The following is a 26343-nucleotide window of genomic DNA, read 5'->3' as shown; positions in this document are numbered from 1 at the left end:
CGACCGGGGTTCAAATCCGGCTACTGTCTGTAAGGAGTTTGTACGTTCTCCCCGTGTCTGCGTGGGTTTCCTCCGGGTGCTCCGGTTTCCTCCCACATTCCAAAGACGTTTGGGTTAGGAAGTTGTGGGCATGCTATGTTGGCGCTGGAAGCGTGGTGACACTTGCAGGCTTCCCCCAGAACACTCTGCGCAAAAGATGTATTTCACCGTGTGTTTCGATGTACATGTGACTAAAAAAGAGATCTTATCTTACCTATTCTGTGATGATGGCTGATTCGTTTCCTTGTCCACTGCCTCTATCCTTGGATTTCCTGATAGTCTAAAAACCTGTGCGTTCCAGCCTGGAAAATCCTCGGTGAAGGAACATCCACAGCCTCCAGGAGAGTGAATTCCAATGGTTCAAAACCCACTGAGTGAACGACTCACCTTGGCCCTGATTGGTTGGACCCTGATCCTGGGAACGGGACCCTCCATACAGAGGAACCTGCATCAGCACCTGACCTTCCAGTCCCCTCGACTCCCGTCTTCTGCTGAGGTCAGTTCTCCTTCTCTGAAGTGCAGGGAGCAGAGGCAGGAGGCATCCCATCGCCCACCAAACCCTCCCCAGTAACTCTGCGATCCCTCAGCGCGGGCTGCACAGCTGCACACCGTGGTCCAGATGTGGTCACACCAGAGTCCTGTAGAGTTAGAGCAACACCTCTGCACTCCTGCAGTGAAGGTGTCTCTCTGACGAGTTTAAGAATCCGGAGGTTTTATTCCAGTTGTACAGGGTGTCGGTGAGGCCACACCTGGACTATATCTGGACCACGGTGGTCCCCTCACCTAAGGAAGGAAGCACGTCATGAAGTAGCAATGGAGGCAGTCCACAGGGATTCACCAGGGGAATCCCTGGGATCAGAGGGTCATCCTATCATGGGAGGGTGGACAGGTTGGGTCTATGTTCCTTGGAGTTCAGAGGAATCAGGGGTGGGGTGACCTTATTCAAATATCCTAGGTGGGCTTCAGAGGGTAGATGTTGGGATGTTTCCACCGGTGGGAGAGTCACGGACAAGGGGACATAGATACAAGATAAGGGGCTGGTCATTTAAACCTTAGGGGTGTAGAAATTTCTTCTGTCGGTGGGGGGGTGAATCCCTGGAATTCTCTGTCCCCGAGGGTGGAGGAGGCCGGAGCGTTGGATAGACTTCAGGTGGAGGGAGGTAAATATTTGACAGATGGAGGAGTTCAGGGTGATGGGGAGTTGAGGCCAATGTAGATCAGCCATGATCATATTGAATGGCAGGACAGGCTTGAGGGGCCGAGTGACCTCCTCCTGCTCCTGTTTTCTTGTGCGAAGGCGAGGAGACGGGAGTTCGAATCCCAGCACAGCTGTTGGAGAATCTGAACTCAAGAAGTTGAATGAATGTTTTCTCTAAATAGAACTCTGACCAACTTTGACCATGAAACTCTCGGATTGTCATGAAACCCATCCAGTTCACCAACGTCCTTCAGGGAGGGGACTCTGCTGTACATGACTCCAGCTGTGGTTGGCTTCTCAATCGGGGGCAATTAGGGATGGGCAATAACTGCTGGCGTGTCCACATGCCTTCAATGCAAAGATAAACCCTGCAGGTTTGCTCTGTGTGATTCATGTAGAGGCTGGCCAGCTCTTCCCCTCTCCTACCAGCACCAGCCACTCACTGTAGAACACCCACTGTTGATCAGCTGGGTCAGTGGGCCAAGGCATGGCAAATGGTGTTCAATCCAGGTAAGTGCAAGGTGCTGCATTTTGGGAAGTCAAACCAGGGTAGGACTTTCACAGTGAACAGTTGGGCCCTGGGGAGTGTTGCAGAACAGAAGGACCTTGGAGTACAGGTACATGGTTCCCTGAAAGTAGAGTCACAGGTAGACAGGATGCAATCATGAAGCTCTACCTCATTAGGAGTTTGAGGAGATTTAGTCTGTCATCAAAGACTCCTGAAAATTTCTACAGATGTACGGTGGAGAGCATTCTGACTGGTTGCATCACAGCCTGGTATGGAGGCTCCAATGCACAGGATCACAAGAGGCTGCAGACGGTTGTAGACTCAGCCAGCTCCATCACGGGCACAACCCTCCCCACCATCAAGGACACCTTCAAGAGACGGTGCCTCAAGAAGGCGGCATCCATCACTAAGGACTCTCACCACCCGGGACATGCCCTCTTCACGTTACTACCATCGGGGAGGAGGTACAGGAGCCTGAAGACCCACACTCAACGATTCAGGAACAGTTTCTTCCCCTCCGCCATCAGATTTCTGAACGGTCCATGAACCCATGAACACTACCTCGTTATTCCTTCTTTTTGCACTATTTATTTATTTTGTAATTTACAGTAATTTTATGCCTTTGCACTGTACTGCTGCCACAAAACAACACATTTCATGTCATATGAGTCAGTGATAATAAACCTGATCCTGATTATTAAGAAGACCTTTGGCACGCTCGCCCTTCATCAGTCAGGGAATTGAGTTTAGATATTGGGATGTTAAGTTGCAATTGTACAAGACGATGGTGAGGCTGCACTTGGAGCAGTGTGTACAGTTTTAGTTATCCCGTGATAGGAAAGATGTCATTAAACTGGAAAGAGTGCAGAGAAGATTTACAAGGATGTTGCCAAGACTCAAGGGCCTGAGTTATAGGGAGAGGTTGGGCAGGCGAGGACTTTATTCCTTGGAGTGTAGGAAGCTGACGGGTGACCTTACAGAGGTGTATAAAATCACGAGGGGCATAGACAGGGGGAATGCACTCGTCTTTTTCCCAGGGAAAGGGAACCAAAAACTAGAAGGCACAAGTCTAAGGTGAGAGGGGAAAGATTTGAAAGGAATCTAAGGTGCAACTTTTTCACCCAGAGGGTGGTGGGTATATGGAACGAGCTGCCAGAGGATGTGGTTGAGGCAGGTACATTAACAGCATTTATAAGGCACTTGGACAGGTCCATGGATAGGAAAGGTTTAGAGGGATATGGGCCAAATGTGGGCAAATGGGTTGAGCCTAGATAGGATATGGACCAGTTGGGCTGAAGGGCCTGTTTCTGTGTGGTGTGACTCTATGACTCTAACACTGGCAGTCTGCTGCCGGAGGGGGAGCATCCGAGGTGAAGTTGTTCATTCTGCACGGTGTGAAGGGGTGAGTGTTTAACACCCACTGACCAAGCCGATCACCGGTACAGTCACTGATCAATGTTGTTGGGAAGCTGGGATAAGCCAAACGAAAACCACAGGAGATGCCCAGTTTCTACAAACAGCTGCGTTTCCATACCCCCCGTGAACACCCATCTCATCAATTCCTGCACATCTCCACAACCTGCTGGGTATTTCTGCAAACGCCCTGCCTGTTTCTGCAAATTCCCCACCCTTTTCTGCAAAGTTTCAGCAGTTTCTACAAACTCCCGTCGCATCTCTGCAACACCCCCAATATTTCTGCAGATTTTGCAAATGCCTCGCCTGTTCATGCAAACTCCCTGGATATATTTTTAGCAGACTCCATAAGCTCTGCATTCTTATTGCGAATTCTGCAAACTTTGCCAATATTTTTGCAGTTTCTGCAAACTCCTGGCACATTTTTGCAAACTTCCCAGATATTCCTCCAACTTTTGCAAATTCTGCAGATATTCCTGCGGATTCTGCAAACTCCCGGCTCATTTTTGCAAACTTCCCAGATATTCCGCCAACTTTTGCAAATTTTGCAGATATTCCTGCGGATTCTGCAAACTCCCGGCTCATTTTTGCAAACTTCCCAGATATTCCTCCAACTTTTGCAAATTCTGCAGATATTCCTGCGGATTCTGCAAACTCCTGGCACATTTTTGCAAACTTCCCAGATATTCCGCCAACTTTTGCAAATTCTGCAGATATTCCTGCGGATTCTGCACACTCCCCGGGCATTCCTGCTGCCTTTGCAACCTCTGCGGGTACCCCCGCCCCCGTGCATTCCGCAGACTCCGGCAGCGTCCCCGCACCTTCCCGCGGGGGAGGCGGCTCCGCTCCGCACGTGGCGCCGCCGGGCCCGCGGCGGCAGCGCCGCTGATTGGCGGCGGGCGGTCACGTGGGGCGGCGGGACCCGGAAGCGGGTGGGCGGTGCGGAAGGGATGGCGGCCGTGGCTCTGCTGCTCTTGCTGTGTCTGGCTCGCTGTGTCCGCGGCTCCCCGGCCCCGGTACCGGCGGGGGCAGCCGGCCTGCGGGAGATGCTGCAGGAGGTGGGCGAGTTGATGGAGGACACTCGGCACAAGCTGCAGGGAGCGGCCCGGGAGGTGAGAGGCTGCGGAGCGGCAGCCGTGCAGCGCCGGGACCCATGCACCGGCTGCGATGCACCGGTACCGGCTGCGGAGCGGCATCCGTGCAGCTCCTGGAGCAATGCACCGGTACCGGCTGCGGAGCGGCATCCGTGCAGCGCCGGGTGCAATGCACCGGCTGCGATGCACCGGTACCGGCTGCGGAGCGGCATCCGTGCAGCGCCGGGACCCATGCACCGGCTGCGATGCACCGGTACCGGCTGCGGAGCGGCATCCGTGCAGCGCCGGGACCCATGCACCGGCTGCGATGCACCGGTACCGGCTGCGGAGCGGCATCCGTGCAGCTCCTGGAGCAATGCACCGGTACCGGCTGCGGAGCGGCATCCGTGCAGCGCCGGGTGCAATGCACCGGCTGCGATGCACCGGTACCGGCTGCGGAGCGGCATCCGTGCAGCGCCGGGACCCATGCACCGGCTGCGGTGCACCGGTACCGGCTGCGGAGCGGCATCCGTGCAGCTCCTGGAGCAATGCACCGGTACCGGCTGCGGAGCGGCAGCCGTGCAGCTCCTGGAGCAATGCACCGGTACCAGTGCAGCCACGGGAGTAATGCACTGCCCGCACTGGTGTAGGATCTGACTGTGTGCGGGAGGGAGTGGATGGCTGTGGGTTATGACGGTGGGTCAGTCACCGTCTGGTCGCTCTGCTGTGGGAAGGATGGGATTAAGCCGGAGAGGCTTCAGAAAAGATTCACAGGGATGTTGCCGGGACTGGGAGGCTTGGGTTATAAGGAGAGACTGGACAGGCTGGGGCTGTTTTCCCTGGGGTGAAGGAGGCTGAGGGGGTTTATAAACTCATGAGGGACATCAATAAAGTGAATGGTCATAGTCTTTTTCCCAGGGTCGGGGAGTCTAAAAGGGTTAAGGTGAGAGGGAAAAGATTTAAAGAGGACCTGAGGGGCAAGTTTTTCCTCCCAGAGGTGGTGGGTGTGTGGAATGAGCTGCCAGAGGAAGCTGTAAAGGCGGGTACAGTTATGACATTTAAAAGACACCCAGGCAGGTACATGAATGGGAAAGGTTTAGAGGGACATGGGCCAAACACGGGCGAATGGGACCGTCTCGGGGGGAACTTGGGCAGCAGGGATGAGTTGGGCTGAAGGGCCTGTTTCCGTGCTGTGTGACTCTCATATTGTGGCTGATTGGCAGTGTGGGACCTGATGCGTCGTACGCAACAAACAACACGAGGTGTTTGTGAAGCCCATGTGACGGTGCCCCAAATGATGACTATCCAATGCACCTCCCCGTTGGTGTGGGGAGGGGTCGGGAACAGGGAAACTGCAGGGCATTGAAGGTGGAGAGGGCGAGGCGGAGTGGGGTCACAGAGGGGCTGGAGGGGGTGGCCGGGGTGTCAGTGATTGAGCTGCTACCTCAGCTTCAACAACCTGAGTTATATTCCGACCCCCAGGCACTGTGGAGTTTGCACGTTCCCCCTGTGACGCCGTGGGTTTCCTCTGATGCTCTGGTCCAAGGAGGTGCAGGTTGTTGGGTTAATTGGTTACTGTAATTCTACCCCAGTGTAGAATTGACAGGATTGTAGGTAGCGGGGAAGATTGCTGCAGGAATGGAAATGCTGTGAGCTGGCATTAACTTAATGGGCCGAATGTCATCAGCTGCATAGAGTCCTTCAGTAGCTAACTGATCAAAAAATGGGCTGCATCAGGGTCTCCGCAGAGCTCACTTATCCCTGGGAGATGAAACAAATTCTGGATGGAACTTGTGGTTCCTGTATCATTTCTTTCCAGCGATGACACCTAAGGTTAATTGGGCTGATCGGAGTTCCACCTTCACGTGATGTGCTTACACAGCAGAAACAAAAACAACTGGTTATTCTTTGAGTGGAATCAGATGTTCAGTTAGAATCATAATCACAGTGAGTGTTGTAGAACAGAGGGACCGAGGAGTACAAGTACACAGCAACAGTCAATCTGCTGGAGGAACTCAGCGGGTCGAGCAGCTCTGTGGGAGGAAAGGAATTGTTGACGTTTTGTGTCGAAACCCTGAATCACTGCTCGACCTGCTGAGGTCCTCCACCAGATTGTGCTGCTCCAGGTTCCGGCATCTGCGGTCTGCTGTGTCTCCAGTACGAGTACACTGTTCCCTGAAAGTCACGGGAGACCGGGTGAAGAAAGTGTTTAGCACGCTGGCCGTCAGTCAGGGCACTGAGTACAGGAGTCAGGACATTATGTTGGCATTGTACAAGACGTTGGTGAGGCCACACCTGGAGTAGTGTGTTCGGTTTTGGTCGCCATTGTAGCAAAGATGTCATTAAACTGGACAGACTGTGGAAAAGATTTATGAGGATGTTGCCAGGACTCGAGGGACTGAGTTGTAGGGACAGGTTGGACAGGCTAAGATTTTATTCCTTGAAATGTAGGTGACTAAGGGGTGACCTTATAGAGGTGTATTACATCATGAGGCACAGATAGGGTGAATGCACACAGTCTTTTCCCCAGGGTAGGGGAGTCCAAAACCAGGGGGCGTAGGTTTAGGGTGAGAGGGGCAAGATTTAAAAGGGACCCGAGGGGCAACCTTTTCACGCAGAGGGTGGTCAGTACATGGAACGAGCTGCCAGAGGAAATGGGTGAGGCAGGTACATCAACAACATTTAAAAGCACTTGCACAGGTCCATGGATAGGAAAGGTTTAGAGGGATATGGGCCAAACCTGGGCAAATGGGACTAGCTCAGGTAGGTACCTTGGTCAGCATGGACGAGTTGGGCTGAAGGGCCTGGTTCCATGCAGTATGACTCTATAATGTTGCAGGAGGAGACCATTTGGCCCATTGAGTCTTGTCTGTGGAGCGATCCCATCAGCCTCTCTCTCTCCCGGTGTTGGTACAGGTCCTTCTCCCGGCCCAGGGTGGATCTCCCTTGCGGTGAGCTCCAGGTCGGAAAGGGTTTGCTCATCTGCTGCTGCTCTGTTGTGGCACTCTGACCCAGAGGGAAGGAAACATCTGTCCAGAGTAAAACGGGAAACAAAATTATCGAAGCTTACCAGGTGACGTGTGGGACTGCAGCTGCTGGAATCTGGAGCAGCACACTGCTGGAGGAACTCAGCGGGTCAGGCAGCGTCTGTGGGGAAATGGCAGTCGAGGTTTCAGTGGTTCCAGAGTGCTCTTGTTACGGTGCGTTAGGTGAGGTACCTGGTGTGTCCTCCTCTCATTGTTAGGCCTTCACTTTAACCACATCCCCACCCCAGCTGATGGGAACAGGGTTAATGTGAGGGGTTGCACCTTGGTAGGACTAATGTCAAGAGGCAGTACGCTCTTCAGGGCAAGACCCTTAACAGTGTTGAAGAGCAGAGAGACCTTGGGGTGCAAGTCCATGACTCATTGAAAGTGGCTACACAGGTAGACAGGGTGGTTAAGGCAGCTTATGGAATGCTTGCCTTTATTAGTCAGGGTATTGAGTACAGGAGTTAAGAAGTATTGATGCATCTCTATAGAACTCTGGTTAGGCCACATTTAGAGTGTTGCGTGCAGTTCTGGTCACCTCACTATGGGAAGGATGTCGAGGCTTTAGAGAGGGTGCAGAGGAGGTTTGTGAGGATGCTGCCTGGATTAGAGGGCATGTGCTATCAGGAGAGGCTGGACAAACTTGTGCTCTTTTGTCCGGAGCGACGGAGGCTGAGGGGTGATCTGTTGGAAGTGTATAAAATTATGAGGGGCATAGATAGGGTGGACAAGCAATATCTTTTTCCCATTATTGAGCGATCCAATACCAGAGGGCATGTATTCAAGGTGAGAGGGGAGAGGTTCAGAACAGATGTGAGGGGTATGTTTTGTTTTTACTGGGAGAGTGGTGGATGCCTGGAATGTGTTGCCTGATAGGGTGGTGGAGGCAAATTCATTGGGGGCTTTTAAGAGGGGCTTGGATGGGCACATGAATGAGAGGAAAATAGAGGGATATGGGCATTCTGTAGGTAGGAGGGATTAACTATGTCGGCACAACATTGTGGGCTGATGGGCCTGTTCTGTGCTGTACTGTTCTATGTCCCATGTAGCCAGCACTTTCTTTTGATTCACCCCTCAGTCTCCTAAATTCCAAGGAATAAAGTCCCAGCCTGTCCAACCTCTCCCTGTAACTCAGGCTCTCGAGTCCTGGCAACATCCTTGTAAAGCTCCTCTGCGCTCTTTCCAGCTTATTAATGTCTTTCCTATAGCAGGACGACCAAAACTGAACACAATACTCCAGGTGCGGCCTCACCAGCGTCCTGTACAACCGCACCGTGACCTCCCAACTCCTGTACTCAGTGCCCTGACCGATGAAGGCCAGCGTGCCAAACTCTGCCTTCACCACCCTGTCTAGCTGTGACGCCACTTTCAGGGAACCGTGTACCTGTACTCCTAGGTCCCTCTTCTACAACAATCGCTAACTACGATTGTAAATCAGCATCAACGTGTAGCCAGCATTGTCTTAGAGCAACCACATCAGGTGAAGGTGAAAGTGCCCATCAGCTCATTAATCCTCATCGCGCAGAAGATTTCTTCATTAGTCACACGTACATCGAAACACAGTGAAATGCATCTTGTGCGTAGAGTGTTCTGGGGGCAGCCCGCAAGTGTCGCCACGCTTCCAGCGCCAACATAGCACGCCCACAACTTCCTAACCCGTACGTCTTTGGAATGTGGGAGGAAACCGGAGCACCCGGAGGAAACCCACACAGACACGGGGAGAACGTACAAACTCCTTACAGACAGCGGCCGGAATTGAACCCGGGTCGCTGGCACTGTAAAGTGTTACATTAACCACTACACTACCGTGCCTGCCCTACAAGAAGAAATATCCGGGCAGTTTGCACGACCCGGGATGTATTCCCTCTTTGGGTGAGCTTCAGGGATTCACGTCTCTCGTGTCGAGGGTGGTTTTACTTGTTTAAGCTGGTTTGTAAATTGAGACATGTACCTTTAAGTGACGGCCTCCGGGGGCGAGAAGCAGCGAGGTGAGGGGCTCAGACCCCCAGCACGGTGGAGGGGTGGTCTCACTGCTCTGACCTCTCTCGTGTCCGGTGCCACAGATGGACCTGGTGCCGGGGAGGACGACGTGGGAGCCGGAGCCCACCACGGTGGACCAGCGTGGGGAACTCGCCTCTCGCCCCGGGACGAGAGAGGCCGTCGGCAGCTGGCAGGAGGCCAGGAAGGTAGGCTGATCCCAGGGTCTGGGATCTGTTGGCGAGGGTGGACTCCTCCTGTGCACGCCGCTCTCACATGGGATGTGTCAGACAGAAACGGGCCGTTCAGCCCGTCAAATGTAGAGCTGTCCAATTGGCTCCCACTGCCCTTGTCTGCAGCACATCCCAGAGCACGAGCTCCCTGCGGGAAAAATTCCCCCACCCCCCTCCCCTGGTGACCCCGCTCATCTCCCCTGCTCACACCCCCTCCCCTGGACATCCCCCTCCCCGGTCAACCCTCTCCCCTCCTGGTTGAGTTGATTGCCCTGGGAGTACAAGGTGATGACAGACACAAGTTAACAAACAACACACAACTAGCGTGTGTGCAACAGATAAACGCAACACTAGCGCAGGACTGAGAGGGAGAACACTCTGGGGCCACCCCCCTCCCCGTTCCCTGTTACAACCCCTCCTGATGGGATGGGAGTACTCCTGCTCCCAGGGGAACAGTCTCTGCCGGGATAAAATAACCGTGTGGATGGTGTACACTGTAGTCGGGAATGTTGTGTTACCGGCTTCAATGCAGAATGAGGCCATTCGACCCACAGGCTCGTTGCTAGCTCCCAGCAGACCGATCCCATCTGCCCCATTTCCCAGTGCCACCCACAACCCATTCTCCCCGTATCCCCATCGACTCCCCCCAGATTCCACCCCTTACCCACACAGCAGTCAATTACATAGGGAACAGACTGTGTGGAGTCTGCACGTTCTCCCTGTGATGGCGTGGGTTTCCCCTGGGCGCTGTGGTTCCCTCCCACATCCCAACGACGTGCGGGGGTCGGTGGGTTAATCAGTTATTGTAAGCTACCCCTGGTGTAGGTGGTAGGATTGTAGGTTACAATGGAATTGCTCAGTAAGCTGACGTAGACTTGATGGGCCAAATGGCTTCCTCTGTCATAAGGGAAGTTAACTGTGCAGTTAACCTACCTGGGATAGGGCAGGCAGGCAGAATCTTTTTCCCAGGGTAGAAATGTCTAATACTAGAGGACATACATTTAAGGTGAGGGGAGAAAGTTCAAAGGAAACGTGTGGGACAAGGTTTTTACACAGAGAGTGGTGGGTGCCTGGAATGTTCTGCCAGGGGTGGGGGTGGAGGCAGATACAGTAGTGGGGTTTATGAGGCTGTTAGGTAGATACCTGAATATGGAGGGATGTGGATCATTTGCAGGCAGAAGAGATTTGGTTTAATTCGGCATCGTGTTCAGCACAGACATTGTGGGCCGAAGGGCCTGTTCTGTGTTTTGTCTTCCCCATGCACAGTTGGAGGTTCCCTGAGCTCCTGTGGGACTTTTCTAAATGGGAAGCAGTCTCCGGTGAACGGTCAGAACTTGTGCTTCACCGCGATCTGTGAAACAGGGTTAAAGGCCTTTCTTGTGCTGCTGCCTGGGCAGCCTGTTCATTGCGGTGGGACGGTCGGTGCCTGTGTTCCAGAAGCTTTCACTGAGGTGGAGTTCCTTGGAATGGTGCAGGAGGAGGGCGGTGGGTTTGAACCCTCTCTGCGACGGCTCGCTGTTCCTCTCCCAGTGGAACCGTCGGGAGCGGGGGCTTTCCAAGAGTTGGTCAGCAGCCGTCAGTCACGCCTGGAGTACTCGCTGCCTTCCAGTCTGGCACGGCTGCCCAAGCCTGGAAAATGTGATTCACAGTGTGGTTTTCTTCCAGTAATGAAGACAAGCTCTGACCAGAGACAAAGCCACAGGAATGACAGAACTGTGCAAACCCCAGGCCCAGGGTGGGAAAGGCTCCTCCAGGACCCACCGCTGACTCAAAGCATCTCCCCGACTGGCCGAACGTGGGGCAATGCAGTGAACACCCCAGCCAGCGTTTACACAGCAAGATCCCACAAACCGTGACGGCATCACCAGGCAGCCTGCTGTCAGTGGCAGGATAGAACAAACGACAGTACGGCCCACCGTGTTGTGCCGAACTCATTGAGCCAATGACACCTAACTACACTAATCCCTTCTGTCTGCAGGGCAATGCCATGTGGGTAACCATGGAAAACAGACATTTTTGACTTGGGGAGAAATCTGCTTCCAGACAGGTCCCAGGACGGGAACCGTTGTGGAACCCGGGGACTGCCTGTATGTCTGTCCTTGGCTAAGGAGATCAAAACTGTGCGGGGCTCTGGGTGTGGCCCAGCCTTCTGCGAGGGCCGGTGTCACAGCAGCAAGTGTTGGGGTGGGAGGGGCTCCAGCACCTCATCAGTTTTCATCGATGAGCCTGTGGTCTAATTCTTTCCCCGGTGTGTAAACTGTGCACACTTGTGATAGGAAAACATAGTGGTATTTAGTTCAAATATACTGGGTGATGGGTATTGGGTGGTGTGTGCTGGGTGTTGGGCACATAAGGCGTTGGGTGCATAGGGTGTTGGACGTTGGGTGGTGTGTGTAGGGTATTGGGTGCATAGGGTGTTGGGTGGTGTGTGTGGGGCATTGGGCATTTTGTGTTGGGTATTGGGTGCATGGGTATTTTGTGTTGGATGGCATGCATAGGGTAGTGGGTGCCTTGTCCCAGTGACTGGGTCCGCTGTCTGTACCCATGCCGATCACCAGCGGATCCCAGCCACGTTGTTCACCCTAAGGTGAACCCAGAGCTTGCTGGCGCACGTGAGCCCTCAGTCCACTGACACCCCATATCCCTCCCTGATCCCACTCCTCCCTGCCTTGGGTCTCATAGCTTTCCGGGATCTCCACGTCCAATTCCTTGGGAATTATTGGCCACAGCCTCGTCAGTTCCTTCCTGAACCCTCCTCATGCCTTTTAGGATGCTCCTTAAAGCGCCCTCCTCCGACCACCTGCCACACTCTATCCGTGAGGCCCAGACAACTTTGTTTGATTGTTCTCTGGAGCTCTGTCCATTGCTAAACTTGTCCCACTGGCGCAGTGTCCCCCACTGCAGGGTGACTTCTTGTAGTACCTGGGATGTAGGTACACACGGGAACTGTTTGTATCCGTTGCCGGTTAGTGCCACTGTTGATGGAGTTTGCTGTCTCCTGCAGCAGTGTATCGTGGATGAGGACTGTGGGACAGACCGGTTCTGCCAGACCGACCTGTTGGAATCCAAGTGCCTTCCACGGAGAGCAGGGGAAGAGGCAAGTTCTGCCGGTTGCTGGGGTTGGTTGATCCTCGGATGTGGGAGTGACTATCCCGGGGAGGTGATGAACCAAATAACGTTAAACAGGAGGGAAAAAGAAGTGAGGTGTTCAGAGCAGAAGGTGTGTGGGAGTCCGAATGCACGGTGTCGTTCCAGGTCGTCTTTCATCGAAACGTACAGCACAGACAGGCCCTTTGGCCCACGCCGACCGTAATTCTATGTACACTAATCCCACCTGCCTGCAGTAGGCCTGTGTCCCCTTACTCTGTTCCTGTCCAAGTACAGTCCAAATGCCTCCACTGCCTCTGGCAGCTCATTCCAGATACCCACCACCCTCTGTGGGGGGGGAAAACTTACCCCTCAGATCTGCTTTACCCCTCTCACCTCAAACCTGTGTCCTCCATTCTAGACTGTCCTGCCCTGGGAAAAGACAGTGATCATTCACCTTATCCCTGCCCCTCATGACTTGATAAACCTCTACAAGGTCACCCCTCAGCCTCCTACATCCCAGTGAGAACAGTCCCAGCCTGTCCGACCTCTCCTTGAAACCACAGCCCTCCATTCCAGGCAATGCCCTGGTGAATATCTCCTGCACCATCTCCATTGTTCCCACATCCTTCCTGTAGTGTGGTGACCACAGCTGTACACAATTCTCTTTGCAATGTTTTGTACAGCTGCAACGTGTTGTCCCAACTCTTGTACTCGATGATTGGACTAACTTTGTGACTGGTTGTGGATGGTCTGTGTAAAGGCCTGTTGTGAGTGGGACGGGACGAGGTGAAATGTTGGGACCCAGTGTTTCTGACATTAACCTCGGGAGTATTATCCAGGGGAGATTGGAGTGATCCAGACACTCCCAGTGTAGGTTCCTGCTGCAGTAAGCGTTGCACTGTGTGGAAAGGGTTAAAATTAACCCCTGGGTTCTGGAATCAGGATTTCCCACCTTCCCAAGAATGAGAATCATTTGGGGTTGAGTTCCGAGGAGTCCCTCCTGATTTATGGGTCTTTGGGCAGTGACGTAATGCTGTGGCCCTCGTGTCAGGGGTCAGAAAAGGAAGCAGCATTGTGGGGCGATGCTGTGCTGTCGTCGTGCCCAAGGCTGGGGCTGAATCCATGCAGATTTGCTCAGAGTTCGGTCTGGGCTCTACCTTTGCTCGAAACACCACTACATCATTGATACGACATCCCTCAATTCTGCCAGCAGAGGGAATCAGAAAATGTTTGCAACGTCACAAGGGGCGGCTTGTATCTCAGTGTGTTGTTGGAGAGCTACACTCGGAGCCGTGAACATGCTAGACGGATACTCCAGCTCCCTCACCACCCCATCTGTCGACACCTGCAGTCAGTGCAGACTTGCTGCTGGTCTTCATGTCCCAAGAACAAATTTGGTAAAATCCCCTGTGTGAAGAATAGAACAAAGCAAAGCCAATCCCTACCTTTTGTTGTTGAATTACTGGAATATTCAGCACTGGGAAACAACTAAAGTTCCACATCTCCCCTCCGAGCGGCCTCAGCCCAGCCTCCCGTGTCACTTCTCTCCCCTCTTCCCTCGACAGCTCATCGAGTGTTCCCTTGGAATTGGTGCACATTTGCCAACATCCCTCGCCCAATGACCAATGAAGTTGGAATTGTTCATTTGTTGTCAATATCGATAACAGATTTTGTCTGTCTGTTAACATTTGGTTTTGAATTTTCCTAGAATTGTACTCGGGACGCCCAGTGTAAGGGGGACCACTTGTGTATCTGGGGAGAGTGCAGAATGAATGCAGTCAGGGGACAACTGGGCTCCATCTGTGAGCACCAGCAGGACTGTGGTCCACACCTGTGCTGTGCCTTCCACACCGGTGAGTTCTCCAGACGTCAAAGCAGGACCCTTCCGTACTGTTAACCCTTGTCGCACACCAACGTAACTGACTGGTGTCACAAACCAGCAACAAAAGAAACACACTGAGCATGATTCAGTGTTAAAAACTATTTTATTAATTACTACTTATGATAATACGTAAAATAAAAGTAAAAATGTTAGTATGTTAGAATTCAAAAATGTTAAACCTTGAACGTTAACCCCAAAACTAAACTCTTCGTGTGTGTGTGTGACAAAGTCCAAAACTCCCAGTTCCTGAATGGTTCTTAAAGTTCCGTTCCGCAAGCCATAAGGTGAAACATGAGCAAGGGCTTCTTCAACAACCACCGTTGTCTGAAGATAAGATGTAGATGTAGAAAAACATAGAGAGAGTACATACGAAATCCAAATGTTCCACGATGGAACCCAAACGACACTTCAGTGTTTACTCGGTAGTGACTTCCTCACCCCGAAAAGCATCCGAACCGTGGTCGTCCACTCACAAATACCTGTTTCCTTCTACAGGTCAGCAACAAAGTGAACTCCACCGGATTACTTCCAACTTCCATACATGGATTTCAGTGGCAAACACAGTTATTGTTTCTCATCCAACGATAGAGAAAACAAGCAGGCTGGTGTCTCTCTCCCTTCTCTCTCTCTCTCTTCTTCTTCTAACTTCTTCTTCAACGTCATTACGTCCTTTATCTTCTATTGACGTAAGCACGCCCCACACACACATACACACACACTCTCTATCTTAAAGGGACTTTCACTGAGTCCATAACACTGGGAAGCGGCTGGGCTCACTGTTCTCTGCTGTGCCAAACCTGAGTTTCCGAATTGTTATCATTTACAGCAAAACCCCAGTCATCCACTGCCTGACTGTTGGGAAATCTGATGGCTTACCAGGTGACGTTTGCACGTTCACCGGGGCCCCAGTTCCACTTCTCCCTCCCCTCGCTGGGTCCGCTGAAGTTCCTGGGTGATGTTTTACGAAATGAATGCGGTGTCTTGGCGTATTAATAAAAGACACCTGACAGTCTGGGAGATCTGTCAGTCTGGGTGTGCTGAATTAACGGAATGTGCCTGCGCTGAACATTGACTCGCTTGAAGTCACCAGATACAACTTAGCACAAATTATCGTAACACAAAAATAAAGCCATTTAAAGCTGGCAGTTTTCTGGACATGATCCAGGACCTGTAAATTTTTCACAAGAACGCAAAGTAGGAGTAGGTCACCAGTCCCCTCAAACCTGTCCTGCCATTCAGTGTAGAACACACAACAGTGCAGCACAGGAACAGGCCCTTCGGCCCACGATGTCTGTGCTGAACGTGATGCTGAATTAAACTAGATCCCTTCTGCCCGCACGTGATCCACATCCCTCCGTTCCCTGCACATTCACGTGTCTAACAGCCTGTTAAACACCATTTTCATATCTGCCTCCTTCACCAGCCCCGGCAGCCTGTTTCAGGCACCCACCACTCTCTGTATGAGAACAAGACTCTCCCCTCTCACCTTAAATGCACGTCCTCTGGTATTTAACAACACGATCCCCAAATACCATTCTCAAATCATGATTCTCAAATCCTGATCCTAAGATCCATGTGACCATGGCAGGTCTTCACTGGCCCCAGTTCCCCGTCCCCCTCCATTCTGCAATCTCCACCTTGAGTATATCTAATGCTCCAGCCCCGGGGGAAGAGACTTCCAGAGATTAGTGGTCATTTAAAACTATGTCCCCTTGTTTGTGACCCTTCCACTGGTGAAAACAAGTTCAAATTCTCACCTCAAGAAGAAAATTCAACTCTGACTGACCGGAGACTATGTTAAGTTTACATTAAATCAGATGGTTTACAGGGACTGTGAGGCCCATAATAAATAGATTAAATTATTTAAACCCAGTACTTCTGTTCTCATTGACTCACTTGAGCCGTCACGATCAATAAATCAGATCTGTTGCAAATATTTATTATTCTACAACAATGCACTATTAATTTTGGTGCTTGTGTTTGAGTGCTCGTTGCCTGAGTGCTCATGTCGCTGCTGTAAGGGTCTCACAAGATCTTCCTTGGTGTTGCTCAGATCTCCTGTTCCCTGTGTGCACCCTACTGGCCGAGAGGGAGCAGGCATGTCATGACCCTGCCCACCGTTTGTTGGACCTTGTCACTTGGGAAATGGAGCCGGATGGAGCTTTGGACAGGTGTCCCTGTGCCAGGGGATTGCTGTGTCTGCCAGAAGGGTAAGGAATCTGTACAATAGGCCAGTTGGCTGGGGCGGCACAGTGGGGCGGCGGGTAGAGCCGCTGCCTCACAGCGTCAGAGACCCGGGTTCGATCCTGACCTCCGGCACTGCGTGGAGTTCGCATGTTCTCCCTGTGACTGCGTGGGTTTCCCCCGGGTGCTCCGGTTTCCTCCCACATCCCAAAGACGTGCAGGTTGGTGGGTGAATTAACCACTGTAAATTGTCACTTGGAATTATTATTGTCACGTGTACCAAGGTGCAGTGAAAAACTTGCCTTGCATACCGATCGTACGGATCAATTCATTACACAGTACATTGAGGTAGTACAGGGTAAAACAGTAACAGAATGCAGAATAAAGTATCACAGTTACAGAGAAAGTGCAGTGCAGGTAGACGGTAAGGTGCAAAGTCACAATGAGGTAGATGGTGAGGTCAAGAGTCTACTTTCTTGTACTAGGGAGCCGTTCAGGGTAGAAGCTGTCCTTGAGCCTGGTGGTACGTGTTTTCAGGCTTTTGTATCTTCTGCCTGATGGGAGGGGGGAGAAGAGAGAATGTCCAGGGTAGGTGGGGGTCTTTGATTATGTTGGCTGCTTTACTGAGGCAGCAGGAAGTGTGGACAGAGTCCATGGAGGGGAGGCTGGTTTCTGTGATGCGCTGGGCAGTGTCCACAACTCTCTGCAGTTTCTTGTCACGGGCAGAGCAGTTGCCGTACCAAGCCGTGATGCATCTGGATAGGATGCTTTCTATGGTGCATCAATAAAAGTTGGTGAGGGTCAGCCAGTCTTCTATCCATGCTAGTACCTTTCCTGTATTACCATGGGATCCTATCTTGTTTAGCAGCCTCATGTGTGGCACCTTGTCAAAGGCCTTCTGAAAATCCAAGTAAACAACACCCACTGACTCTCCTTTGTCTATCCTGCCTGTTACTTCCTCAAAGAATTCCAACAGATTTGTCAGGCAAGATCTCCCCTAAAGGAAACCATGCTGACTTCAGCCTATTTTATCATGTGCTTCCGAGTACCCTGAAACCTCATTCTTAATGGATTCTAACATCTTACCAACTGCTGAAGTCAGGATAACTGGCCTATAATTTCCTGTCCTTTGCCTCCCTCCCTTCTTAAAGAGTGGAGTGACATTTGTGATTTTCCAGTCCTCTGGAACCATTCCTGACTCTAGTGATTCCTGAAAGATCACCACTAATGCCACCACAATCTCTTCAGCTGCCTCTTTCAGACCCTGGGGTGTAGTCCATCCGATCCAGGTGACTTATCCACCTTCAGACCTTTCAGCTTCCCCAGCACCTTCTCCTCAGTAATAGCGACTACACTCACTTCTGCCCCCTGACCCTCTCAAATTTCTGGCATGTTGGCTGGTGTCTCCCACAGTGAAGACTGAAGCAAAATACTCATTCAGTTCATCCACCATTTCTTTGTTCCCCATTACAATCTCTCCAGCATCATTTTCCACTGGTCCGATGTCCACTCTCTTTTTCTATATCTGAAAAAACGTCTGGTATCCTCTTTTATATTATTGCCTAGCTTACCTTCATATTTTCTCTCATTGCTTTTTTTAGTTGCCTTCTGTTGGTTTTTAAAAGCTTCCTAATCCTCTGGCTTCCTGCTCATTTTTGCAATATTGCATGCCCTCTCTTTTGCTTTTATGCTGCCTTTGACTTCCCTTGTCAGCCACGGTTGCCTCATCCTCCCTTTAGAATGCTGCTGCTGCTTTGCGATGAACTGATCCTGCGTCTTCAAATCACTCCCAGAAACTCCTGCCATTGCTGCTCTACCGTCATCTCTGCTGGGGTCCCCTTCCAGTCAACTCTGGTCAGCTCCTCTCTCATGCCTACAGTCACCATGTTGTAGGAGAGATGTTATTAAACTGGAAAAAGTGCAGGAAAGATTTACCAGGATGTTGCCCGGACTTGGGGTCCTGAGTTACAAGGAGAGGTTGTATAGACTAGGACTTTATTCCCTGGAATGTAGGAGATTGAGGGGTGACCTGATAGAGGTGTATAAGATCATGAGGGGCATAGACAGGGTGAGAGCACACAGTCTTTTTCCCAGGGAGGGGGAGATAGAAACAAGAGGGCATAGGTTTAAGATCAGACACGAGAGACATCAGGGGCAGCTTCTTCACACAAAGGGTGGTGTGTATTTGGAAGGAGCTGCCAGGAATAGTGGTTGAGGTGGGCACATTAGCAACATTTAAAAGCCATCTAGATAAGCACATAGATAGGAGAGGTTTAGAGGACTATGGGGCAAATGTGGGCAGATGGGACTAGCTCAGTCGGCATGGATGAGTTGGGCCGAAGGGCCTGTTTCTGTGCTGTAGGACGCTAAGTGTCACTTATTTAGGACTGATGAGAAATGTTGTTGTGCATCGGGGTTGAAATTCTCTCCCCAAGCTCCTTTAATGTGTGTTTGGCTCAGAGGCATTTGAACCACAAGGGGCTGCACATCAGAGTGATCAAGGACTCTGATCTTCTGGGTTGGCCCAAGGAACTGTGGGTCTCCGGTTCATGCCCACAGCTGCAAGGATTGGGCAGTAGGGATGTGCTCTGTAGGTACAAGTTTGTATTATACAGCAATTGTTAATCTTTTTTTTTATCCCTCCCTCTTAGTAACACCTTGATGTCTGTGTGCAAGGACCAGCAGCAGGCAGCAGTCACTAGGGACCTCTCTGACTACATGGAAATGGAAGACCTACCGCTCCTCAGTGTCGTTGTGCATGAGGACCCCAGCGCTGGGGAAGGTTATCACCACATGACACCAGATGAGAAAAAGGCTGAGATTCAGACTGCAATGAGTGCTATGTTGGATTCCACGAGGGACCTCTACGACTGGGAGAATCCGGAAGGTGTCGCTGAATATGAGGTTGTGTTGGAGGCAGGAGAGGACACTCACAGCTAACCTTGCTTTCCAGTCCCTGCCTGCACACAGTCTGTCCAAACTCGGGGAAGCAAGGAGAACAGAAGCTCATTGTTTTTAATGCTCTGTTGAAATAAAGTGTAGTTTTTTTTGGCATTTTTAGTAACATCTTTAGCTGTTAGCGATCTGGTCTGCTCACAGTCAGTAAATTAGGCTCCAATTCAAATTCTTTGACATAACTTTGCTGGTTGTGGATGGGTTGTCAGGTTGGAGCAGTACAGATCATCACTGCTGCAACCACACAGTCCACTCTGTTGGCTCCAGGTTTGTGTTTAGAACTGTCAGCAGTTAGTTGCATGTTCTAAACATATTGTGTAACAAATCTGTTATCAATAAAAGGAACATCTTTCAGAAGTGATGTTGGGACCTTGGTATTACTGATGTAAACTGTACAACCCAGAATCATGCCTGTGCCCTTTGCTGCTGTTTATGACCCACAGGAGGCAGACATTTGGCCCATCAACTCCATGTCTTCTCCCAGGACAGCAATGCCATTGGGGACCTGCATCCACCTCATTTCCCCTGCGTGTTGTGGGATGAAACTGGAGCGCAGAGTCAGGGAGAGAACAAACACAGCGTCTCAGGGTAAGATTGAAGTAGGACCCATGAGCCGAAGCAACAGTACTGCTGCTGATTCCTTGCTCCTGTGTGTTGGTACATCTTCGACCCACTGCTGCTGCTTCTGCTATAGCCACTGCCCATGGGACGCGTTGCTCCTAGTTTACTGCTGGAGCTTTGCCTGTAATATCAAGGTGGTCTGGAGGTGCATAAAACCGTGAGGGGCACAGGTAAGGTGGATGATCACAGCCCTTTTCCCAGGGTGGGGGAGTCTAAAACTAGAGGGCACAGGTTTAAGGTAAGAGGGGAAAGATTTAAAGGGGACCTGAGGGGTAAGTTTCCCCAGAGGGTGGTGGTCTGTCAGAGGAAGTGGTAGAGGCAGGTACAATAATGACATTTAGAAGACATTTGAAAAAGTTTAGAAAGATTATGGGTGAAATGCAGGCAAATGGGACTAGCTCGAGAAGGCACCTTGATCAACAGGGATGAGTTGGGCCGAAGGGCCTTTTATACAAAGCAGACTCTTGCTTTTCGCTTCTCTTCCCATAGAAATGAACCAGTTTCCTTGTTGACAACCCATTTAAAAAGTGTCAGTATGGTAGTGGTTTCTGAATCTATTCTGATCACAGGTGGGTTCAAGTGTTGGTCACTGCAGCAGTTGGGGTGGACATTGTGCTGCCTAGGAGCCTGATCCTAGAGCAGATCTTGACATAGAAATCAGTGAAGCCTCAAACCAGAAAGAGCCACACAGGTGCCTGGGTTACTCAGCTTCTCTGCGCTTGGAACTTTCCCCAGCATGTGACCCACAAACATTCTTTGGGCGGTTGAGCTGAAGTATCTACCCAAACTTCAGGGAGATCCAAGTACATAAAATTATGGGAGGTATAGATGGATAATCTGAGTCTTTTCCCCAGGCTGGGAATGTCAAATACTAAAGGGTATAGCTTTAAGGTGAGAGGGGAAAGTTCAAAGGACATTTACAAGTTTTTTTTTTACAGAGAATGTACTGCCAGAGAGTTGGAGGAAGTAGATATGATAGACACATGAACAGGCAGGGATTGAAGGGACCTGGACCACATACAGGTAGATGTGCAGTTTAACTTGGCACAGACATTGTGGGCCTGTCCCTGTGCTGTACTGGTTTATGTAAAACACATGCAGCATTTTAAATGTGGTCTCCCAACACCCTGAACATTGATTTTCCATCCCCTTGCAAAAAGGCTAATGCTCCACTGCTGGCTGCAAGATGACATACAAATCCTTCAACAGCTGGTGGTGACTTGCTTCATTGGTGAGAGCCTGTACGACACTGACGTACACTGTAAACCACAGTGACAGCTAGACCTGCTGTGTACACAGCAGCTAGAGCCAGGCATCGTGGTGGTTCGGGGTGTCTGGCAGTGGGACTGAATGCCCTACTGTCTCCAGGAATCTTTCCCCAAAGGCTCCCTTCCAACAGCCCCAGTACCTCACCATTGTCTGGGCTGAACCCAATCCCCCAAAGCAAATGTTCCTCCAGTCAGCACTGCTCCCACCCCCTCCACATTCAGTGTAGGAATTTTCCACTTGGAACCACAACAACATTGAACTGCTCCCACTCAGTCTGAAACATAAACCAGATCCTACAGTCCCTGCATTCACTACTGTTTGATTCTGGCTTGGAGTGGAAGCAAGTCTAAAAAGCAATGAGGGAAAATTACAGTCACCATAACCAGAGGTTCCACCATGACAATATATGGGATTCAGCCACCTGCCTCTCCAGTCTCTCACCTACAATTCTCCACTTCAATAATTTTCCCTGCAGCATGGGCCCAGAATTGGACACAATTCCCACAATGAATTAAAGCATGAATGATTCTAACCCACTAATACGTATAGTTCTGCAAGTAGAAGCACGGTGCTGTGGTTGCACTGAAACTTCACAACAGACATCACAGGCCATTAAAGCTACCGGGCAAAAGCAGCTCGATTCTGTTGCCATAAAATGCAAACTTGAGAATTGAAATAGAATGAATAAATGTTTTATTGGCATGTTACTCATTTGTGAACAGCATTGGGTATGAAAAAATATTCACCAAAATGCATCTTTGATGATCCATTTGTGTCATTAAAAATTGAGAACTCCTGCAAAGTTCAAAAGAGAACAGCGGTGGAGGTTTTGCAAGAGTGGTGTTTCCACTTGCTAGAGCTTCTTGGACAAGTGTTTGAGGTGGAGCCAGCCATGAAACAAAATTGTTTCAACTGCTTTTTGAACTGATTGAAATAAATTCACATGAGAATGATCTTCCCTATTCTGTTAAGTGAATTAAATACAGCATAAAATTAAAATCAATCTATGCTTCCTCATGGAACAAGATTCACAAACCAATTAAACCATTTGACACAGGGTCACAAAAGTACAGCATACAGTATTGGAACCAAGATGGACTTAGAAGGTGATAAAAACCAAAAGAATTAACAAAGGCATAATAATTATCGATGTCCAAATATCAACCAAACAGACAGGAAAGAAAACACCTAAAAATACAAGTTCAAGCAGCCCTCTAAGAGTGCACCACACGCGCGGTGTGGCTTGGTGTGCGTACCTGAGGCAGACAGGGGTTGGGAGGGGATATATCTCCTGCCCTGGCCCAATGAGTTATCCGCCAAGCTGCAGCTATTTTCCATGTCTCAACATCTGCCGAGCAATACGAGTGCCAGATCCTCGAAATCACAGCTTGGGAACTAAAAATAAGTTACAATCACGATGCCTCTGACAAGATGCGAGGGCACAGACTTTCAAACCACATGCACAGAACTCCAGGCCAAGCAAAAGTCGCTAACAACACTCATTCATTTGGTTTATCATCGCGCCCTTTCCTCCAGTTCTAATAGCACTCCGTCCCCAAAGCTCTCCCTCCCTATCCCACATAGAGTACGCCTTATTTTAAAATTCATCAATGAGATACGTGCTCATACGTGAATAAAATAAATGACAAATTCTTTGGACTGTGCACAGGTTTTATTCAGCTACAAAATCCCGTTTGCAAATGCGTCTAGCTTTTCCAGCGAGTTTGTGCAGAGCCCACATTATATTCAAACTTTTCCCTGTGGTTTGCACGTCCTTTTGAACTTTACAGTACAATAGACTATAGTGCACGACATGATTCAGAGTCAGTCATCCCCACTGGGCTTCCGATTGGTGGGCAATAAGCCAATCAGTGCTGGTGTCATTAGGTAGACCTAATGATGAATGGGACAGCCACAGGAGTTCTACACAGCAGTGGTGAATCGGTCCCATTTCCATAGAGCAGCAGGGCTGAGCTGGAGCAGGCCAGGCTGGGTCTCATTCCTGGCCTGAGTCTTTACTGGGGCCGCTGTCCAGATAGATCTTCAGTGCTTTCTCTTTGCGGGGAGAGTAGTTGACCCGGTGACCCGACTTCTGCAGTCGGCTGCTTTCTTTCTTCAGCAGCCCATTGCGTTGCTCCTCGGTCATGTCCATCAGCATCTCAGTCTTGTCCCTGTGGAGGGACAGGGGAGAGTCAAAGGTAGTGGGAGTGCACATTAAATTACATCTGTCACAGCCAGCAGTCATTTACTCTGACCAAGATGAGCTGGTTAAAACCACCTCTTTTAATTAAGCTGTGAATCGCATGGTCTTACAAAAGTCAGGTTTGAATACTGCTCGTTACACAGTACAGCGCAGGAAGAGGCCCTTCAGCCCATCATGTCTGTGCTGACCATAATGCCAAATTAAACTAACCCCATCTGCCGGCACGTGATCTGTAGCCCTCCATGTTCATATACCTAAGTCTTTAAACACCATTATCATATCTGCTTCCACCACCGCCCCTGGCAGCACATTCCAGGTACCTACCACTTTCTGTGTGAAAGATCCTGCCCCACGTATCTCCCAAACTTTTCCCTCCTCACAAACCTATGCCCTCTTGTATCTGACATTTCTACCCTGGGAAAAAGACAAGTCTACCCTATCTATGCCTCTCATAATCTTATAAAGTTCTCTCAGGCCTCCCCTCAGCCTCCGCTGCTCCGGAGAAAATTCATCAATTTTTAACTGCTCCAACTTTGCCCAACCTCTCCTTAAAGCTAATACTCTCTAATCCAGGCAGCATCCTGCTGAACCTCTTCTGCACCCTCTCCAAAGCCTCCACATCCTTCCCTGTAATGGGGTGACCAGAACTGCACACAGTACTCCAAGTGCAGCCTAACCAAAGTTACCTTGTGTGATTCCAGCACTGAGTTACCCTCACTCACCACACCGTCACACCGTATTGCTCACACACCCAATACTGGACTTCTGATTTACACTCTAGTCCGAGCTCTGCTGTGCAAGGTGATTACCAGGTGGGCAGAGATAAAAAAAAGACTCAAGCATCCTTGAAGGATTGCAATGCAAGTGGCATAAGGAGCACAATACCAGCCATCAGCCATTTCCTGGCCCACCCACAGAGTCTGCGGGTCCCACACTGGCTTCCTCTTACCCCACAGGACCAGGGTGAAAGCACGTTGCCCTCGATCCTGAAGGGCTGCCTGAGATGGCAGCCTGGAGGCACCATGCAGATACAAACTGCTGTACTGTAATAACCTCACACACTAAAATAAAATTGTAGTAAAAAATTGCACAGGTTTTAACAGCGATTTATTCCTCTTTCGCTCACCCTGGAGATGCAAACCTTTGATTGTGGTGTCAGCGTAAACAAAGAATGAGAAACTGGGCAGCACATCCAACAATGAGGTTTGGTCTGGACCCCCAGCACTGCTCGAGGGGGCAGTGGAGGCAGATATTCACACAACATCTTGTAAGATGTCTTGGCAGAGAAGGCTACAGGCCAAGTGATGGTACATGGGATTTACCCAGAGATGGCCGGCACGGGGACAGTGTGTGCACTAGACAACCAGGCAGCTGGGCTAGCTGTTTCCAGAGGTGAGGTGTTACAGTATTAGACTGTTGCATTACCCCATACCACTCAGTGAATCTCAGTTACCTGTAGAAGATGACTGCTCCATCGTCACAGATGTAAAGTGGCCAGACATTCAGAGTTGTGACTTTGGGATTCCAGTCTAAATCCTGGTGAATTTCCAACACTGAAATGTCACAGGGAAATGTTCCCCTGCCCTGTGCAACACAAGATAACGCACCATTAATAACTTAGCAACAATGCTCGTCCAAATCCTACACTGATGATCAGCATTCAAACCAACACGTCGATTCAGAACAAATCACTGCCTAGTCATGACAGTAGCCTACTGTGGCTGAAGCTATACCACAGGGAGATGGAGCAGATAACTACTCTGTCTACGTTTGTATGTGCTATGTTCAAGCACCTCCTCCTGACTTAGAGGAACCCTAGATAGCATCTGTACCATGATACAGGATATGCTGATAGGGTTAGGTGGAAGGGTGTTTCTTTGTGGGAATAATGAACAGTATGGACCAATTGGGTCCTGTGGTCTGTTTCTCTACTGTATACTGTGGGTAATATAAAGGTGGTATCATACTCTGCAATTAATTACCAGAAAAATCTAATTACTCTGAGGGAAACAAATACAAAATGCTGGAATACCTGGGTCAGTATTTGTGTGGACAGAAAGTTAACACTTTAGCTCAATTTTGCTTTAAAAACATTAACAGCAGCCTAATCAGTATTTTCAGCATTTCCGGTTTTATTTCAGATTTCTAGCACTTATTTTTGATTTGTTTTAAAGACCACTTACCTTGGCAAATTCTATGTTTTCAATGGGAATTTCACTTATTGCGTGTAACTGTTAGAAACAGAAACAAACCAGTCATCAACCACAGCACAACACGTCACAAACAGAGCAGAAAACAAACTGCTGGAGGAACTCAGTGGGTCGGACAGAACCTCCAGTGAAATGGACAGTCAACAGGGGAAAGGTTTAGGGGGAACTTCTTCACTCAGAGAGTGGTGGGAGTGTGGAACAAGCTGCCATCTGACGTGGTAAATGCGGGCTCACTCTTGAGTTTTAAGAATAAATTGGATAGATACATGGACGGGAGAGGTCTGGAGGGTTATGGACTGGGTGCAGGTCAATGGGACTAGCGGAATAAAGTTTTGGCACAGACTAGAAGGGCAGAATGGCCTGTTTTCTGTGCTGTAGTGTTCTATGGTTCTATTTTGGGTCAAGACCCCTCATCTGGAAGTTCCTCCAGCAGTTTGTTTTTTGCTCCAGGTTTCAGTA

At 50.1% G+C, this 26343-nt stretch overlaps 2 protein-coding genes across 7 annotated transcripts in view; one reads left to right on the top strand and one right to left on the bottom strand.

Annotated features, from left to right (window-relative positions):
* Nucleotides 1-4081: 4081 nt before the first annotated feature.
* Nucleotides 4082-19942, top strand: LOC127577594 (dickkopf-related protein 3-like). Of its 3 annotated transcripts, none has more exons than XM_052028854.1 (6): nt 4082-4270; nt 9324-9446; nt 12475-12567; nt 14269-14413; nt 16496-16652; nt 19278-19942. In XM_052028854.1, exons 1-6 carry the CDS (start codon nt 4109-4111, stop codon nt 19564-19566), a joined length of 969 nt encoding a protein of 322 aa, XP_051884814.1. In that variant the 5' UTR covers nt 4082-4108; the 3' UTR covers nt 19567-19942. The 3 variants fall into 3 exon arrangements, with proteins under 3 accessions (XP_051884814.1, XP_051884815.1, XP_051884816.1); XM_052028855.1 differs by having other exon boundaries at nt 4087-4270; nt 12478-12567; XM_052028856.1 differs by lacking the exon at nt 12475-12567 and having other exon boundaries at nt 4087-4270.
* A 2205-nt stretch (nt 19943-22147) lies between these two features.
* Nucleotides 22148-26343, bottom strand: part of usp47 (ubiquitin specific peptidase 47) — a 151263-nt gene continuing 147067 nt past the window's right edge. For all 4 annotated transcript variants that reach the window (XM_052028850.1, XM_052028849.1, XM_052028846.1 and 1 more), the window contains exons 26-28: nt 25858-25905; nt 25128-25258; nt 22148-23642 (exon numbers count right to left, since the gene is read on the bottom strand). In XM_052028850.1, coding sequence (XP_051884810.1) covers nt 23468-23642; nt 25128-25258; nt 25858-25905 — 354 coding nt within the window. In that variant the 3' untranslated portion in view covers nt 22148-23467. The remainder of the gene's footprint in view (nt 23643-25127; nt 25259-25857; nt 25906-26343) is intronic.

This window comes from Pristis pectinata, chromosome 14 (assembly GCF_009764475.1).
Source record: "Pristis pectinata isolate sPriPec2 chromosome 14, sPriPec2.1.pri, whole genome shotgun sequence".
NCBI lineage: Eukaryota > Metazoa > Chordata > Chondrichthyes > Rhinopristiformes > Pristidae > Pristis > Pristis pectinata.
The sequence above is the reverse complement of the archived record's forward strand: the minus strand, read 5'-3'. Positions and strand labels throughout refer to the sequence as shown.

Bases quoted from the DNA above. Each gene is read 5' to 3' on its own strand.
- LOC127577594 (XM_052028854.1), top strand. From the start codon at position 4,109: ATGGCGGCCGTGGCTCTGCTGCTCTTGCTGTGTCTGGCTCGCTGTGTC. The intron at 12,568-14,268 runs GCAAGTTCTGCC...GAATTTTCCTAG, and splicing joins CACGGAGAGCAGGGGAAGAG to AATTGTACTCGGGACGCCCA. The intron at 14,414-16,495 runs GTGAGTTCTCCA...GGTGTTGCTCAG, and splicing joins GTGCTGTGCCTTCCACACCG to ATCTCCTGTTCCCTGTGTGC.